This window comes from Rhinoraja longicauda, chromosome 16, assembly GCF_053455715.1.
Source record: "Rhinoraja longicauda isolate Sanriku21f chromosome 16, sRhiLon1.1, whole genome shotgun sequence".
NCBI lineage: Eukaryota > Metazoa > Chordata > Chondrichthyes > Rajiformes > Arhynchobatidae > Rhinoraja > Rhinoraja longicauda.
In genome coordinates, this window is record NC_135968.1 from 28106560 (window position 1) to 28126088 (window position 19529).

The following is a 19529-nucleotide window of genomic DNA, read 5'->3' on the forward strand; positions in this document are numbered from 1 at the left end:
TGACTGAAATGAGTCAGCAGGATGGAATAATTCCACACCTGGATTAAGATTGTTTAAAGCAATTCCATGTCGTTCTCCATTTCCAGCACCACCCAGTAAATATTTAACATGGCAGGAAATACATAAAACACCCAGAAACAAGGGTATTCAGTGTACCGACTGTCTGCAATGTCTATATCATCTCGGATAGGTAGTTTAGTGTATAAAGGTAGTTTAAGAATAAAGCAGCAGAGTATATTTTCCACTGATGTACTGCATTAGGAACCTGAGACAAAGTAATGGCATATTGAATTAAGGAAAATGCAATTGCATTGGACAAGCAGTTGGGGGAAGGAATAAATTAGTAAGGGGCTGGTTACTAAATTAGCCACTATAAACTGACTCTAGCGCATGTGTGTACGAAAGAACTGTAGATGCTGGTTTAAATCGAAGGTGGACACAAAATGCTGGAGTAACTCAGCAGGACAGGCAGTATCTCTGGAGGGAAGGAATGGAGGAGTTACTCCAGCATTTTATGTCTATCTAGCGCATAAGTGATTGGTAGAATCTGGGGAGAGTAAGATGGAAATGTGTGTGGAATGAAAAATTATTAGAATATTATTGGAAGATTAGGGTAGATAGGCACAAAATACTGGAGTAACTCAGCGGGACAGGCAGCATCTCTGGAGAGAAGGAATGGGTGGCATTTCGGGTCATGACCCTTCTTCAGACTGATGTCAGGGGAGTGGGCAGTACAGAGATAAAATGTAGTTGGAGACAGTAAGTCTGGTCGGAGAACTGGGAAGGGGGAGTGGATGGAGAGCGAGGGAAAGCAAGAGCTATTTATCCCCCCCCCACCTCACCCCACCTCCCAGTACTTCAAGTAGTCATCGATTTAAACCAGCATCTGCAGTTCCTTCCTACACAGAAGATTAGTGTAAATGGTTGCATCCAGCACTGTGCCTTAGCCTCTAGTAAGGATTTGTCTTATTTTCTTTTATAAAATTTTAAAAATCTGTCTTTATCCCTTTTTCGGCTCTATATCTACAATCTCTTGGGTCCCCACCACTTATCATCTAATATCTTGTGATATATCTCAGAAGATATTACCTTCTGAGATATATCCATGATACTTCATTTCTGGCCATTGGCACATCCAGTCCTCTACCACTGGTAATTGCTTTAGGGCCCTTGCTCCAGATTTAGGAGATAAATCATAGTTAAAAGTCTGAAACTATCATTGAAATAAGAGAAAAGCTCAATATCTTTTTAACATCAATAATAACAATAGCAAAAAGTACGGTCTTCTAGAATATGAAGCATTTCCTCCATTCCCATTCCATACATCAATGGATCATTTAGTAATAAACTAAAATATTTGAAATAGAATAGAAATTTGAAATTAAATAGAGTATTTATTGAGGAGATAAGTTTTAAAACCGATCATCGTTAAATGTATTCTTTTTCTCTCTTTCTCTAAGTGCATCAATCTATACAAAACTTATTCTGTTTGTAGCTTTTGACCTTTAGTTGCTGTCTGCACATTTCGGATGATACAGTGAGTTTTCCACAACAGCAACAGGGAGGATGGTTTCGTTAGGAAAGCTGTTTAATTTACCAGTCCCATTTGCAACCCTGACAGAAGATGCCGTCGGAGGGCAAGGATGGTATCTTCCTTTTCTTAAGCACAAGGAAAGAGGGGCAGCACCAACAAAAATATTCAGCTCCCCTTGCAGTCAGTGGGTCGAGAGAAGTCATAGTCATAGAATGTTGGGTAGGTAGGGCAGGACCATCTGCGGTAGCAGGAGGAGGAGTTTGCAACCAATAAAATTCATTGTCCATTCTAATTTACAAGCAGGAGAGCATTAGCCGGAGGGGTTAGCCGAAAATACACCCGAGTCCTCTTCATCCCTGGCAGCACCTCCTGTGCTGTCTGCCCTTGAACAACTACAGAATTCCAGCTACAGGTAAATCCACCTGCAAATAAGTTGCAAAAATATGGCCAGCATTGTAGCGTATAGCTGAACTCGGAAGAGGGAAATGGCTGCATTGGGATGACCCTCAGACTACCTTTACTCAGACTTTACCGACCCTTGGACTATCTTTAATCAGACTTCACTGGATTTTATCTTGTGCTAAATGTTATTTCCTTTATCCTGTATCTGTACACTGCAGATTGTAATCATGTATAGTCTTTCCGCTGACTGGATAGCGCACAACAAAAAACCTTTTCACTGTACCTCTGTACACGTGACAATAAACTAAACAAGTAAAATCTGCTGATGCAAGAACAGTACCGACAGTATGACAGCAAGCACTGATTCATGTACCTGCGTGACCACATTGTTTGTACACTGCTCTGCCTTTTGAATAAAACTATGCAATACAGGTATTTATTATGGGAGATAATACGATATTATTTTATACATTAGACATTGTTGTTTAAGGTTTGTAACTACTTAGGCATTAGGCGCCTCTCTGTAACTAATTAAGGCGCTCTAGACATTCCTTACCCTTGACACGTGTCTGTAACTGCTGCTCAGGAGGAGGAGAAACATTGATGAAGAGATACAGACATTCATCAATGAGTGGTGGGGTGATTACTTGAAAGTTTAATGGTGGCAGGGTGAAAGGTGACATGTGAAGAAATACAGACATTCATCAATGAGTGGGGTGATTACTTGAAAGTTTAATGGTGGCAGAGTGGAAGGCAACATGTGAAGAAAAACAGACATTTATCAATGAGTGGGGTTTAATGGTGGCAGGGTAAACAGGGTGACTGCAAAGAGATGAATAACTGTAAAGAGGAGTATGAGGGCGAGATAAGGAAAAGAAGATAAGGCTGGAAGAATCCTATAAAAATAGGCTGCCCGGTGTACTAAGTGGGCAGTCAGAGGGTTGACATCCTGATTGTTCCAGCCGTTGTTTGCAAATAAAGGCTTTTAACTTCTTGAAGAATTCTCCGTGTCATCTGCTTCATTTTGAACACGACAAAATTTCACAAAATGCTGGAGTAACTCAGCAGGTCAGGCAGCATCAAACATTACAGGTAATTCAGTTCAGCAGGGTAAAACAAGCAATTTATCATTAATGTGTATAAACGTTAAATGGAGCATTCACAAGTCCTCTTCAGACTAGCAACCGATTCACTTTCATTGAGGTCTTGTAACTGATTCCTCAGCCAGGCATCACTAAGAAGCTAGACACAAAGTGCTGGAGTAACTCAGCATCTCTGGAGAAAAGGATGGATGACATTCTCCAGAGATACTGCCTGATGCTCTGAGTTACTCCAGCACTTTGTGTCTATCTTTGGTATAGACCAGTATCTGTAGTTCCTTGTTTCTACATCTCTAAGAAGCTTCTAATTTGCAGCCTACACAAGGTCAATGAGTCCAGGATATTGATGGTAATTTCTCTATATTGTACTAAATGGAATGCTGTTGGTAAAATAGGCAGGTCACCCTTCAATCCAGAAATGAGAAGCCAATTTTATAAAACAGCTTTAAAGTGTTTCAACAACTTGCATCATCCCTTGACAAAAAGTTGTCTCACAGAAACACTGTCAACCAAAATCTGACACAAAGAACATTTGTAGATGGTAGGAGGAGGTCAACAGCTTAGTGCCAAAGGGTCTGTTCTGTGCTGAATGTCTAAAGTCTAATGGTTGGGGCTTCACTACCAGAGTTCACTGGCAAGACACATACACAGACATATCAGTACCTTTCACTCAGTGCGTAAGGGAGTGCCTGAATGCTGAACCTCAGGCCCCAGCTTATGTAATTCAGTCTAATGATATTCCTCGTTAGGCCCCTGATAGACGTTTCAAATTTCACTGCTACAGTTTGTTCAGAAATAAAGCACATTCGAAACATAAAAAAATAGTTGTTGGAGTAGGCCATTCAGCCCTTCAAGCCAGCACCGCCAATCAATATGATCATGGCTGATTATCCAAAATCAATACCCTGTTCCTGCTTTTTCCCCATATCCCTTGATTCCGTTAGCCCTAAGAGTTAAATCTAACTCTCTTGAAAACATCCAGTGAATTAGCCTCCATTGGCGTCTGTGGCAGAGAATTCCACAGATTCACAACTCTCTGGCTGAAAAGATTTTTCCTCATCTCAGCCCTAAATGGCCTAGCCCTTATTCTTAAACTGCAACCCCCTGGTTCAACATCGGGAACATTTTTCCTGCATTTATTTTCTATGTTTCTAAAATACATTGATTTCGAGGATATGAATTTAACTGAGTAGAGGTGTTTGCATTCTGCCAGCTATTTGGTACCCTTCACAAAAATGTGACATGAAGTTTGTAACTAAGGGCGCCTTTACTTATGCTTGGCCATTCAGCTGGATGTCTCTGCCAAGTGACTTGGCAGCTTGTGAAGTTAGTTTCTTCACAAAGTGTGTGGGGGTTGATATCTTCTCCTACCTGGTGCTCAGTACACCTGCTTTTGGACTTTGCCCACAAAGTATAAACCCTGCAGCTTCTCCATATTTATTGCATATGCTATCAACATTGCGTCAACAACATCAAGTTCCTGGACTTGCATGTGTCTCTGAAGATCTGGTATGGACCCAGAACATTGATACAATCATAAAGAAAGCCTGTCAATGCCTGTCGTTCCTTAGAAGATGAGGAGATTTGGTGTTTTGATGAATACCTTCTTGAACGTCTACAGGTGTATGGTAGAGAGCATATTAACTGGTTGTATCATGACCTGATTCAGCAACTCGAATGGCCAGGAATGAAGGAGATTACAAAAGGTGGTAAACCGGTACTGATCTATTCACCACCGAAGGCATCTAGAACAGGCAATGTTTCAAAAAGACAGCCAGCATCATCAAAGACCCACACCACCATGGCTACGCTCCCATTGTACTCCTGCCATCGGGAAGAAGGTGTAGGAGCCTGAAAACTGCAATTCCCAAGTTCAGGAACAGCTTCTTCCCAACAAGCATCAGGCTATTGATCACTACGAACAACAACTAAACTCCGAACTACCTGGGCTACACTAGGAACCAGGTTTTAGACAATAGACAATAGGTGCAGGAGGAGGCCATTCGGCCCTTTGAGCCAGCACCACCATTCAATGTGATCATGGCTGATCATTCTCAATCAGTACCCCATTCCTGCCTTCTCCCCATACCCCCTGACTCCTCTATCTTTAAGAGCTCTATCTAGCTCTCTCTTTAATGCATTCAGAGACTTGGCCTCCACTGCCTTCTGTGTGCAGCGTAGGTTCACTAGGTTAATTCCCGGAATGGCGGGACTGTCGTATGTTGAAAGGCTGGAGCAATTAGGCTTGTATACACTGGAATTTAGAAGGGTGAGGGGGGATCTTATTGAAACATATAAGATAATTAGGGGATTGGACACATTAGAGGCAGGAAACATGTTCCCAATGTTGGGGCAGTCCAGAACAAGGGGCCACAGTTTAAGAATAAGGGGTAGGCCATTTAGAACGGAGATGAGGAAGAACTTTTTCAGTCAGAGAGTGGTGAAGGTGTGGAATTCTCTGCCTCAGAAGGCAGTGGAGGCCAGTTCGTTGTATGCTTTCAAGAGAGAGCTGGATAGAGCTCTTAAGGATAGCGGAGTGAGGGGGTATGGGGAAAAGGCAGGAACGGGGTACTGATTGAGAGTGATCAGCCATGATCGCATTGAATGGCGGTGCTGGCTCGAAGGGCTGAATGGCCTACTCCTGCACCTATTGTCTATTGTCCACAGATTTACAACTCTCTGATTGAAAAAGTTTTTCCTCATCTCCGTTCTAAATGGCCTACCCTTTATTCTTAAAATGCGGCCCCTGGTTCTGGACTCCCCCAACATTGGGAACATGTTTCCTGCCTCTAACGTGTCCAACCCCTTAATAATCTTATATGTTTCGATAAGATCCCCTCTCATCCTTCCAAATTCCAGTGTATAGAAGCCTAGCCGCTCCAGTCTTTCAACATACGACAGTCCCGCCATTCCAGGAATTAACCTAGTAAACCTAAGCTGCACGCCCTCAATAGCAAGAATATCAAGAAAGTTTTATTTTGTTGTTGCACTATATATCGTTTTTTATATTTATTGAACTTGTTTTGACAGTTTATAATATTATCTATTGAGTACTGTGTTTAAAAACCTGTTGTGCTATTGTAAGTAAGAATTTCATTGTTATAAAACACTCTTGACCCGTGGCACTCTAAAGGCTCAGCCTTTCACAGATTTAAGGTATTTTCCTTCAAAAGGTTAATACTGTACAGCACTGCCCACAACTGGAGGGAAACGGTACTTCATCCGCCAAAGGTTCCTAGATCTAGGTAGACGAGCTTAAATGGTGAAAGATGTAACACATCTTTTAAAGTTGAGATTATAACAGGTTTCTGTAACTGGTTTCCCGTCTATGAATAAAGGAACTCCCCAGTTTACGGTCGCTCGACTTATGTACATTCCGTACATGCGTACGAGTGTTTGGGATCCCGGCAGTATGGATTTGCCAGACATTGAGGGGTCACAGGGATATTCCACCGGGTGAAAACTGTGTGCATGGCCGCATTTCCCACTTGCAAACTGTTCGTGTTATATAAACAATTCACAGGAACGGAACCCTGCCCTGGGGATGACCTGTGATGTGCAATTTTTAAAAATCTAGAACAATCATAAACCTAAGTCACACTAAAAAAGTTCTGAACATTACGGGTGCAGTCGTATCTAAAACTTAATGAAAGCACAGAAATTCAAGTTAGCTTAATGACACCTAGTAGCAACATGTTTGAATAAACAGCCTATCCCTAGAATGGGAACAATTCCCCATTAACGAGAATCACCGTTATTAATGATGATTGAAATAAGCTATTCAGCTCCCTCGATATTTGACAACAACAAGAACCCTTTAATGACAAAACACGATGCCAGTTTGAGCAGAAAGATCTGCAGTTATTTAGAAGTGCAACTCGGAGACAGTTTTCTGACGTTGTAGATCAATAGTCATTTTAATCCTGCAATTTTGCAAAATCGTGGCAACACATGAACGCAAAGCATCTGATCAGGTTCTCGTCATATGGAGAAATCGAGGAAGGTGGATGGAGAGGGGAGCCTTCCGAGATGGGCCGCACCATGGCCTGGCATCGGTCCAATTCCCTTTTGTTCAGAGGAAGTGATGTGCGCTGTGGCTTCGAACATTGTAAATTTAACTGCACCGTAACATTTCAGGATCGCAGTAACATCAATCGGATCACATGAAAAGCCCATGATCACGTACCTGGATTCCACATTAATTGGTACTCCACTCTGCATCTGCAAATCTTTTTCCAGCTATTTGAAACGACAATAGACCAGAAAGCTGTCATGCTCCACCATTGCACTGTGTGACACTGAATAGTGGTGCAAGTGAGGCCACTCAACATGTACAAATCACCCGAGTCAGCAGCAGGTCACGCTGGACTTTTCTATAGGACTATTCAGAGGCCTCTCTGTGACTTAACAACCTGCTGAGGTCATCCAGGCTTCTTACACCTTTGCTGACAATCACAATGCTGATTGAGAATATTTTCTCAATAGTAAACTGGGTGAAGAAAGCCTTAAATGTGAAATCATATGGATTTATCCGATCGGGAGGCTAAACATTATCTGTCATTATTGAGTTTACAAATGGATCTTGCTGTATTTACATCAAAAAGCAATATTCATAATTTATATTTACCGATAAATTAAGCATTTCAAAAAGCAAGGGAACAATACGAATCTATCTATCAATACACTGGCAATCGGGATCAGCAACCACGTAGAATCTCTGTACCATAAAACGATCCCTGACACAGACAATGAAAACTGATCACAGAGGTCGACTGGATCGGACGCGGCTCCATGTGTCGGGCGCGTGGATCGGATGCAGCCTGCAGCGGCACAGAGCAGTGGAGCAGCAGTGGAGAACGTCAAAAACATCGTCTGGCCAGGCCGACCCCTGCAGCTCCAACCCAGCACTGCCGCCACCAGGACAATGGGCCTTTATGGCTAAGTTAAGACTAATGTTGTTAACAACTCTGATCTTGAGGTGTATAAGTGGCGCTGGAAACTTGGCATCTCTCGTGTACTACCTGTGCAATGCGTCCAGCGCCTTCAATGTCGGCTGCAGGAGGCGCCCCCGGGATACAAGGATGGTCGGGCGAGGAGAGGAGAGGAACGTCGGTTCGCGGGTCCTGCTCCAGTACAACGAGTGCACAGGCTGACTTGACATTGGACTTTGAATAATGGTGCCAAAAATAGTGGTGCCAGCATGTGTTACATATGCAGAAATGTCATTATGTGACAAATAAAGCACGATTGAACCATTGAACTACCTCATTCTACTATTCTGACACTCTAGTACTTAAGTGTGATTGTGCCCGTGTTTAGATTACATTTATTATTGTCACTTGTACCGAGGTACAGTGAAAAGCTTTGTTTTGCCTGCTACTCAAACAGCTCAAACTCAATCAAGTCACACTCAATCACAATGGATAGAGCACAGGGGAAGATACAGAGTGCAGAATGTAGTTCTCAGCCCTGTAGCACGTCAGTTTCATAGACCAAGTCCAATGTCAACAATGGGGCGGAGGTGAATTGAACAGTATCCTAGCTTATGGAAGGACCGTTCTGAACCCCGATAACAGAGGGGAATAAGCTGGTCCTGAGTCTGGTTTTAGCTTCTATACCTTCTGTGGATGGAGGCAGGAAGAAGGAGGAATGACTGAGGTGGAACAAGATTATGATTATTCACGGCTTTTTAGAGGCAGCGTGAAATGGAGATGGAGTCAATGGTAGGAAGTCTGATTTCTGTAAAATAAGATTTTTACTGAACTGTATGCAAAAATAAAGAATTTCACTGTACCGAGGTACATGTGACCATTAAGTACCATCGATATTGCTGCTTAATTCTTGTTTTGAATTTTTAAACAGCAAATCAATTCACAAGTTGGCAACATATTTGCATTTCAGAACCCAATTAGTCTGCTCAACATTGGAGATATATGAGTATGACCAAGCCATCCCTGAATGCCTTGTCCCAGAGTCTATAAACAGGTGGGACCTTAACCACTCTAAAGGTGCAAGTAATAAAGATGCGGAGAAACCAAATTGGTTGTTTATCCTCAAGTACAATTCCAAGATGCTTTCTGAATCAACCCATGGTGAATCAGCTGGGCAAATTGCTAAGAAAAAGGAGGGTTGCTGTAAGCCTGTAAACTGCTTTGACATCAGTTCAACAATCATACAGATGTTTCTTAGTTTAGTTTAAAGATAGAGCATGGAAACAGACCCTTCGGCCCACCGAGTCCGCGCCGACCAACGACCCTGCACACTAACACTAACCTACACACACTCGGGACAATTTACAATTATACCAAGCCAATTAGCCTACAAACCTGTACGTCTTTGGAGTGTGGAAGGAAACCGGAGCTTCCGAAGAAAACCCACGCAAGTCATGGGGAGAATGTACCAATTCTGTACAGCCAAGCACCCATAGTCAGGATTGAACCCGGATCTCTGGCGCTGCAAGGCAGCAACTCTACCACTGTGCCACCATGCAGCCCTTCTTCCTTCCTATTTTACTTAACATTATTGAGTGATGTGGGTGGCAGGATCCTTTTTGCCATTTCATGGCCTTCTGCTCTAAATGCTCTGAGATTATCATCAAGTTGGTTGATTGGATGCCTCTACCGCCTTGTTCAAAATGAATGTTAATACCATCATTTTATTATTGACACACCCAACTTTATTGATAATGCTCTACAAATTAATTAACACAAGCCCTCAGTCTGCTGAATCAAGTCTGAAGGGTCTCGACCCGAAACGTCACCCATTCCTTCTCTCCAGAGATACTGCCTGTCCCACTGACAAAAGCTGAGTTACCCCAACTTTTTGTGTCTATCTTCGAACCAAGTAGGACTGTTTTACTGTGTTAAAAGCAGAGTACAAGTTATGCCACAGTTCCCTTTTTATCCAACTCATTTTCTTTTCATATCACTAATTTCAATTTCCCTGTACTCTGTCCCTTTTGCATTCCATCGTGTTTCTTCATCTTGACTCGCGAATAATTCAGCCAAAAAAATCATATTTTGATACTTAATGAGAATTGGCAACCATACATTCAAAAGCTATGGAATAAATCAATTTGTCTCAGAAGGCAGTAATTCTGATGACCATTTTTGACTGAAATGAGAAAGCAAAAAAACTGCAGATGCAGCAATCCTGAAATAAATTCTAAATACTAAAATAAAAGCAAATGCTGAAAATATTCAGCAGGGCAGTCACCATTTGTGGTGAGAGAAACAGAGTTAATGCTTCATGTCTGATAAAAGCTCAGAGAGCTGATAACATTAACGCCATTTTCCCTCAGTACACATGCTGCCTCATATTCTGATTGGCTCCGGCAGTTTCAGCTTTTATTTCCATTTTTGCCTGCTTTTTACAAGATTATATGATTGTCGCCAGAGATGAAGAAAGGTTAAAACTTACCCGAAAGATAGAAATCTCAATGCTCTATCTGGCTTTGCATCAACATCATCCTGCTCCCCTGCGGCTTCTACAGAATGTGAGTCCTCTTCCTTTTCCTCCATATCTGGTTTTATAACAGTTTGTTAAGTATATCTGAACACTTATCTGAAGATTTAAAGAAAAATTAATTGAAACTGACAATATTCATTTTCTGTGAAGTCGGATAATTAAGAATAAATGTAATTAAACTTCTAAATAATTCAAATGATTTAAAAGTACATTCCAACAGCAAACTATATCAGTTATATTAATTATCATCTGAATGTATAATACTGACTTACATCTGCAATGCTAACCTAGCTACAGCGAAGGAACTAGATACAGTGAAGGGACTTGATTTCCCCCTCCCGCAATGGCTTAATCCTCTATACACAGCTAACACTTACCCTCCTCTGGTTCCACTCTGATTTATTATAAACAAACATACACTGGCATGTTTACAGGAAGCGTCAGTGCATGGCAAACTGCTGAGATAATTTCTCCCTCTCTTTTATCTGTACAGTATAGTATTTCAATAGCATTGATTGATCTAGGCAGGAACACCATATCATGTAATCCAGACTGATATTGCAGTGCAGTGCCAAGGCAATGTTGCAATGTACTCAAATATTATACGCACAATGCAAGCAATGAAAAGAAAGGCATGCCAGGTCTCCCTCTCGTAATCAACAACGTTAATTCTTCACAGAGGCTGCATGGCTTATTGAGCATTGCCAGCTATTTCCGACACTTGCAATTTCTGTTTAAAACAGAATGCTTTTCAAGTAATGGAGAAATTGAGATCTTTCATAAGAACGTCACAATTAAGTGATAGTTATAGCTAAATGCACCAGTTATAAGGGCTTTGTTGTGTTTCATTTAAATAATGAACATATTCACAAGTTCACAAGTTACAGGAGTAGAATTAGGCCATTCGGCCAATCGAGTGTGCCATTCAATCATGGCTGATCTCTGCCTCCTAATCCCATTTTCTTGCCTTCACCTCATAACGTTTGACACCCGTTCTAATCAAGAATTTGTCTATCTATGCCTTAAAAATATCCACTGACTTGGCCTCCACAGCCTTCTCTGGCAATGAGTTCCACAGAATAACTACCCTCTGATTAAAGAAGTTCCTCCTCATCTCCTTTCTAAAAGAGCACCTTTTAATTCTGAGGCTATGACCTCTGGTCCTAGACTCTCCCGCCAGTGGAAGCATCCATTCCAATCCACTCTATCTATGCCTGTAAATTTCAATGAGGTCCCCCCTCAATCTTCCGAGCTCCAGTGAGTGGACGCCCAGTGCTGTCAAGCACTCATCATGTGCTAACCCACTCATTCCTGGAATCATTCTTGTAAACCTCCACTGGACTCTCACTAGAGCCAGAACATGCTTCCTCAGATATGGGGCCCAAATTTGCTCACGGTATTCCAAATGCAGCCAGACTGGCGCCTTCAGTTGATAATCTGTTGATTCAGTTGATAATCTGAACCAAACTCGGATTTAGCCCAGTACAAAGACAAATTTAAAGCAATCATTGACACTATCAGACAGCCCAAACACCCTGATGTATTTTAAAAAAAAAGAGAAATATATTAATGTTCACAGGGTTTTCACCATTTTTTGACACCGTTTGGAAAGCAATGCACAGCTATCAACTTATGTTTTTAAAACCATCGGCCACCAATATCATTAGAAAAATTATACCTTTACTTTTAATTAGTGTCCCCAAATACCTAATTGCAGAATATATACGGATTTACTAGAAAGCTACCAGGCCCAGAATATTTCAGGTAGTGGGAGATTTGAAAGAATTCAATGAGAGAGACCAAGACAACATTTAAAACTGTAGGAGGAGACTTGGTAATCTAAGAACTCAAATTTTATGATAATTCACAAAAGAATTTGGGGTTTTGGGAACTGAGGAGTAAACTGAAAAAGGAAACCAGAAGGGCAAAAAGGGGCCCGGAGATAGCTCTGGCAGGTAGTATTAAGGACAATCCCAAAAGATTTTATAAATACATAAGGGGAAAAGGGTAACTAGAGAAAGAGTGGGACCTCTCAGGATTTAAAGTGGTCTCCTCTGTATGGAGCCACAGGAAAAGGGCAAAGTCCTCAATGAGTATTTCTCCTCTGTAACGGGTAACGTAAGGAAAGCTTTTATTTCTTTTTAAATAGCACAACAAAGTGTCATGATCTAGATAGAAAGATAGGGTTAAGAAGGTAATGGAAAGATTCAATTGTAACTTTCAATAGGAAATCGATAATGAAGAAGAAATTTTGGACTAAAGAAAAATGAACAGGAAAACTGGAAAAGTTAATTCAAAGAGGCAACAAAGGCATACTGGACAAATGGCTCCTTCCATGCTGAGCTATTCCATACTTAGAAACATAGAAAATAGGTGCAGGAGGAGGCCATTCGGCCCTTCGAGCCAGCACCGCCATTCATTGTGATCAAGGCTGATCATCCACAATCAGTAACCTGTGCCCAACTTCTCCCCATATCCCTTGATTCCACTGGACCCCAGAGCTCTATCTAACTCTCTCTTAAATTCATCCAGTGATTTGGCCTCCACTGCCCTCTGTGGCAGAGAATTTACAACTCTCTGGATGAAAAAGTTCCTTCTCACCTCAGTTTTAAATGGCCTCCCCTTTATTCTAAAAGTGTGGCCCCTGGTTTTGGACTCCCCCAACATTGGGAATAATTTTTCCTGCATCTAGCTTGTCCAGTCCTTTAATAATCTTATATGTCTTTGTAAGATCCCCTCTCATCCTTCTAAACTCCAGTGAATACAAGCCTAGTCTTTTCAATCTTTCCTCATACGACAGTCCCGCCATCCCAGGGATCAATCTTGTGAACCTACGCTGCACTGCCTCAATTACAAGGATGTCCTTACTCAAATTAGGAGACCAAAACTGTACACAATACTCCAGATGTGGTCTTACCAGGGCCCTATACAACTGCAGAAGAACCTCTTTACTCCTATACTGAAATCCTCTCGTTATGAAGGCCAACATGCCATTACCTTTCTTTGAAGGCCAACATGCCATCATACTCTGTGTTGATAGAAAGTGAATTTTGTGATGGACATTCATAAACTACGGCTTTTGGAGAAAATATTATGAATAGAGTCCCAACAGATTTACTTTTGTTTTAGAGATGTGGAAGTAGGCCCCTCAAACCCCCCCTCCCCCCCCCCCCCTCCCAGTCCATCAATCACCCGTTCACACTAGTTCAATGTAATCCCATTTTCCTACTCCCTACACCTGAAGAGCAATTTACAGAGGCCAATTAACCTACAAACCCGCATGTCTTTGGGTTGCGGGAGGAAACCGGGGCATCATGAGAAAACCCATGCGGTGACTGGGAGAACGTGCAAACTGCGCACAGACAGTACCCAAGGTCAGGATCAAATCTGCACTTCTGTCTGTCTGCCATTGGATATTCTCCAACATTGTATTAAACTGCATAGATTGAAACTGGAAAAAATAAAGGTTTCTCTGTTTTTAAATGTGAAAAGTGATGTCACTCTTCTTAAATCCACGCTGCATTCACTACTCATTTAGACTATGTTGTATTTTGCTTGCACTCGAGTCAAATCAAGTTTATTGTCTTAAGTACCATGTAAGCATAAATGATAGCAGAATTAGGCCATTCGACCCATCAAGTCCACACCGCCATTCAATCCTGCCTGATCGATCACTCCCTCCAAACCCCATACTCATGCCTCCCCATACCCTCTGATACCCGTACTAATCACAAATCTATCTCTCTGCCTTAAATATATCCATTGACGGCCTCCACAGCTTTCTGTGGCAAAGAATTCCACAGATCCACCATACTTCACTTAAGATGATCAGTCTGAAGAAGGGTCTCGACCTGAAATGTCACCCATTCCTTCTCTCCTGAGATGCTGCCTGACCCGCTGAGTTACTCCAGCATTTTGCGTCTACCTTCACCTAAGTTGATACACTTGATTTGACTTGGTGCAGATACAATGAAAATGTTACTTGCAGCAGCACAGACTCAGACAACACATGAAAAGATAATTTACACAGAAATTCCACAAGACCGTGAAAAGAAAGACTGCATAAAACAAGACATTTGCACATTTGTGGTCTACACCACATGCAGTGTTCATTTACTTTAGCACAGAAACAGATGCTTCCGCCCACCGAGTCCACGCCGACCATTGATCATGCCTTCATACTAGTTCTATGTTATATCACTTCCGCATCCACTCCCTACCCACTAGGGACAATTTGCAGAGGCCAATGAACCTATTTTTGGGGATGTGTGAGAAAACCGGAGGCACCCAGAGGAAACTCACGTGATCACAGGGAGAACTCCACACAGACAGCATGCGAGATCAGGATCAAACCCGGGTCTCTGGTGCTGTGAAGCAGCTGGTCTACCAGCTGTACCTCTGCGCTGCCTGTCCATTACTTGCTGATGTATTCTAATATTGGAGACAATTAATAAAGGAACAGCGAGACCAGGTCCAAGTGTTAGGAATATTTAAAGAGGTTGCAGGAGGAAGATATTGACATATTTGAAAAATTGGAGGAAACATTAGGTGATCTTATAGAATGCATCTGCAGATGTTTGGCCCATATCCCTCTAAACCTTTCCTATCCATGTTCCTGTCCAAATGTTATTATAGTACCTACGTCAACTACCTTCTGTGGCAGCTCAATCCCTGTACTCACCACCCTCTATGTGAAAAAGCTGCCCCTCAGGTTCCTATTAAACTTTCCCCTCTCACCTTATTCCCCTATCTATACCTCAATAAGATCATCCCTCATCCTCCTGTGCTCCAATATATGAAGGTAAACAGCATGAAAATAATTATTTGAGAAAATCTTGCAAACACGACTGCAATGACAGATTACAATGATAGAGAGCAAACACATGAAAAGGCATTAATGAAAAGTAGCTGTTTCTGCATATTAATGGAATGAATTTCCTGATAGGCTGGGGACAAAAATAATAGACCTATTGAAGAACTGATGTCCCAGCAAGAAAATCGCAGGCGATATTTCCAATGGATTAATTAACTGAATGTGGTGTAAAACCCCAGACTTATCTGCATTTATTTCATGAACCTGGGATATTACTGTGCCAGACAAAATGTGTAAGAAGGAACTGCAGATGATGGTTTACACCAAAGATAGACACAAAATGTAACTCAGCAGCACCTAAGGGTCGACCCAAAATGTCACCCAATCCTTCTCTCCAGAGATGCTGCCTGAGTAACCTGCTGAGTTACTCCAGCATTTTGTGTAAAATTACAGTGCCATTTACCTTGGTTGGGAATTCATTAGATAAACACACTGAGCCATCAGAGAAAAAGGCAGATGTTTGGAGCCCATTTCTAGAACAAGGATTACATCTCATCTCTTTTTTACATGGATCTCAAAATATCAAATATACCTGCATATACATCAATGGATGTAACTGTAATCGTGCTGATGTATGTACATATGGATATCAACAGGACATAAATATCTGGATAAATGTGTACAAACAAGGACTTTCACAAAAAGTATGCTCTGCAATATGTTATTAGACACTATCCAATACAAGACTTAACTTTTGCAGTTAGAATGTACACTTTTCGAATGGAAAAGTAATATAATATCTATTTGCATTTGGGGATCTTGATAGATCTGATAAAGCCAAATTCATAAAGTGCAGAATTAACCTGAATTTCATGACTTTTCCGAGTAATTATTAAAATGCAACATGTATATGTGTGGTTTACAGGCAGTTTTTCTGTTCGAGAATCACAGGATGTTAGCAACGTTTGTATGTGTGAGAGCAATACCCAACACATTCTAAAATGTGTCATACACAATATATAGAATTTGTACCAAAAAAATTATATCTGTGACAGCTTGAAGCAATTTTCCTCTCGGTAATTTAATTACTTCTGTGAAATCATGTCATCTTCAGAATAAACACCAGCTCTCAGCTGGTTAAAATGAAAATTATATGTGCACCAAATGATTATTTTCATTTTACACATGTATCACTGCCAGCACACTGTAGATATTAATTTCTAATATCACTGTAGATATTCATTTCCTGTTCATATCTATTTATATATACATTTTTCTAAATATCTAAAATATGCCCTAAAAGTATTGTTCAGTTTATAACAATGAAATAATCTACGCAGCAAATGGATACTGTGCCGAAAATATATCCACTATTGCAGAAGATTCTTCACAACATAATCTTTTGCGAATAGAGACACTCCCGATTTGATTTATATAAACTTGCACTTATGTAATCAATTTTATACTCTGTCCCTAGTTCAATCAAGGCAGTATGTAAATTCCATAACACTGTACAATCACTCAAGTTTACATTGAAACAAGCCGGCAGTGGTGGCAGTGCCTACTCAGAAGGCCGCGCGCCGCAGAAAGTGCCCTAATGACGGGATGGACCTCAAGTTTACCTCAACTTTGCAAGTAACTTGAGCAAAACATAAAGTGCTGGATCAACTCAGCAGGTCAGGCAGCATATCTGGAGGACATAGGTGTACGTTTCCTCCACAGGTGCTGTGGGGAGGTTTTGAGTTATTAGCTGCTGCTGAGTTGCAGCTGGACGCCACTGAGACAGCAAGCTTTGGCCCAGCAGTATTGACGCGTTTTGAACGAGGAGAGTCGAGGATTTGTTTAGCATGAAAAGAGGGGTTTCCGCTGGATTCCAATTAATACTCTCAGCGAGTTATTTTGGGCAGGGATGAGAACAAACACAGAGTCTATGATTCCAACTTGCATAAAATCTGACTGATGGAACATAACCCTTGTTTAAGTCAGGGAGTTACTTGCATGTTTAAATTGTACGACTAATATATTCTGCTGTGCCCAACCATAATTCATATTCTATTTAGACTCTAAAGATATAGCACGGATACAGAGTCACCAGGTCCATGCCAACCAACAATCACTCTGTACACTAGCACTATCCTACATGCTAGGGACAATTTACAATTTTACCGAAGCCAATAAACCTGCAAACCTGTACTGTTTTGGAAAGTGGGAGGAAACCAGAGCCCCTGGAGAAAACGCACCTGATCACAGGGAGAGCGTACAAACTCCATACTGACAGCACCTGTAGTCAGGATCGAACCCGGGTCTCTGGTGTTGTAAGGCAGCAGGGCTACCACTATGCCACTGTGCCACATTTGGTGGACCAAAGGTTTTTCCCTGTAGTTTGGTACAGGGCTAAAAAATAAATTAAACTAACTAACTTAGCGAAATGCCACAATTAAGAAGTTGTATCCAAATAAAATTATTTAGCAAATCTGTGGGTTTAAGAGGCGGTATAACACCTTTCACATTTGAAACCCGAACAGCAAGTATTTTCATTTAATTTCAATTCATACATTACCAAACGCTGTTGGAGAATCCCAAAGATTTACAAGCCAATGAAAAATCAATGGAACATATTAGCATATCAGCCCTCTGTCAAACTCAACATTTTCATCCCCCCTCACAATTGTTTAAAAAGCTATCAAAATTAATATTTGCCAGAAACTTAAAACAAAATCATAAATCTTAATCTATGCAGAAATCACGTGGCCAATTCTTTTGCACAAGTTTCCTTAATATTTACGTGGAAGTGTCCTCTTCTTAAATATCTGTTTCAATAGTTAACCACGACAATGCAAAAAAATAACATAAGAATAAGTTGAACTCTGCATAAGTATTGATTTGTGAGCATGTTACAGCTATTAGCGTCATTCGTAATTAAAAGAGGAGTCTTTTTTTCAAACTGCAATTCCTCCAATGGTACACGGTCATGTGGGCCTCAATGCATGATTGGCAAGGATATGAGCCAGTTATGTCCACTCTTACACATCTCCACTCTTGCGTTCAACAAATGTAGTGTGTTTTGCCTGCATGTATTTTCATCGCCCGGGCCACTGGGATGGTTGCTTTCATTGGTACGGATACCATTACAGGCAATGTCCATTCCAGTGACATTTGAAACCATGATAGATGTTTTTTTAAGTTCCATATTCATTCATTTAACGGGGCGTTATAAACTCCGAGAAGGGATTTCGCCATATTTCCGATTCCGGGCATAGAATGTGAAAGGGGTCAAAATCTACATTATGGGTATTGTCCTAAAACTATTTGGGGGGAGAGAGGGGGGGATATATATATATATATATATATATATATATATATATATATATATATATATATATGAGAGAGAGAGAGAGAGAAAAACAAAGGAAGTGGAACCTGTGTTCCAATAAACTTCGAGGTTTTGTTTGAATAAGTTATCCAATGTTTTTACTTCCCGATGCACGGCTATGAAACAGGCTACAAAACTCAATGAGGAAGCGGCTGCCCATTATTCAGACAGGTCGGGGAATAACAAAAGGACGTAGACTTGCGTCTTTAGGAATTTCCGAGAAATTCAAGTGGAGCAATTAAAATTCAGGCTAAGCACCGGTAAAAAAAAAAAAGACAGTAAAAGTTTCCGTAGTACCTTCGTCTAAACCGATTAGAGGCAGAAGCGGCGCGGAGAGCAAGAGCGGACACAAGGACTTAGTTCCCGGTTAAGTTGTTGCCGCTGAAACTGACACAAATTGTATCGGACGTCGTGGGATGAGGAAATGGCTGAAGTGAAACTGACTGGCGGCAGTTCCGCCCCTACATACAGCTACACAACACACACAACCGGACTGCCAAAGTCGGATTTCACAAAACCTAAGCGACAAATTAAAATGTGCTCCCCCCAGATTCAAAACTGTGTGCCAGAATCTCTCGAGTTTGGACTTGATCAACCAGAACCAGATTTGCAGGATAGTTTCATTCTTGACATTCCCCCATGAAGAATGGCCGGCGGCAAATGGAAATCTGTCCTGCGTTTTAATTTGTCGCTCATGTCTTCTATCTTTCCGATCGTATCCAATGGGGACCACGAACAGGAATAAATCATTACATCTCAAATTATCAAGGGACATTAGACTTTGGGAAAAAGAATCTGTTAAATTTATCGCCAAGAAAATTAAAAAAATCTCAGAGAACA

At 41.2% G+C, this 19529-nt stretch overlaps 1 protein-coding gene across 1 annotated transcript in view; it reads right to left on the reverse strand.

Annotated features, from left to right (window-relative positions):
• The window catches only part of casp7 (caspase 7, apoptosis-related cysteine peptidase), a 49896-nt gene extending 30718 nt beyond the window's left edge, over positions 1–19178 (reverse strand). The window contains exons 1-2 of the mRNA XM_078413471.1: positions 18987–19178; positions 10456–10599 (exon numbers count right to left, since the gene is read on the reverse strand). Of these exons, the coding sequence (XP_078269597.1) occupies positions 10456–10556 (101 nt within the window). The 5' untranslated portion in view covers positions 10557–10599; positions 18987–19178. The remainder of the gene's footprint in view (positions 1–10455; positions 10600–18986) is intronic.
• Between the last annotated feature and the right edge of the window lie 351 nt (positions 19179–19529).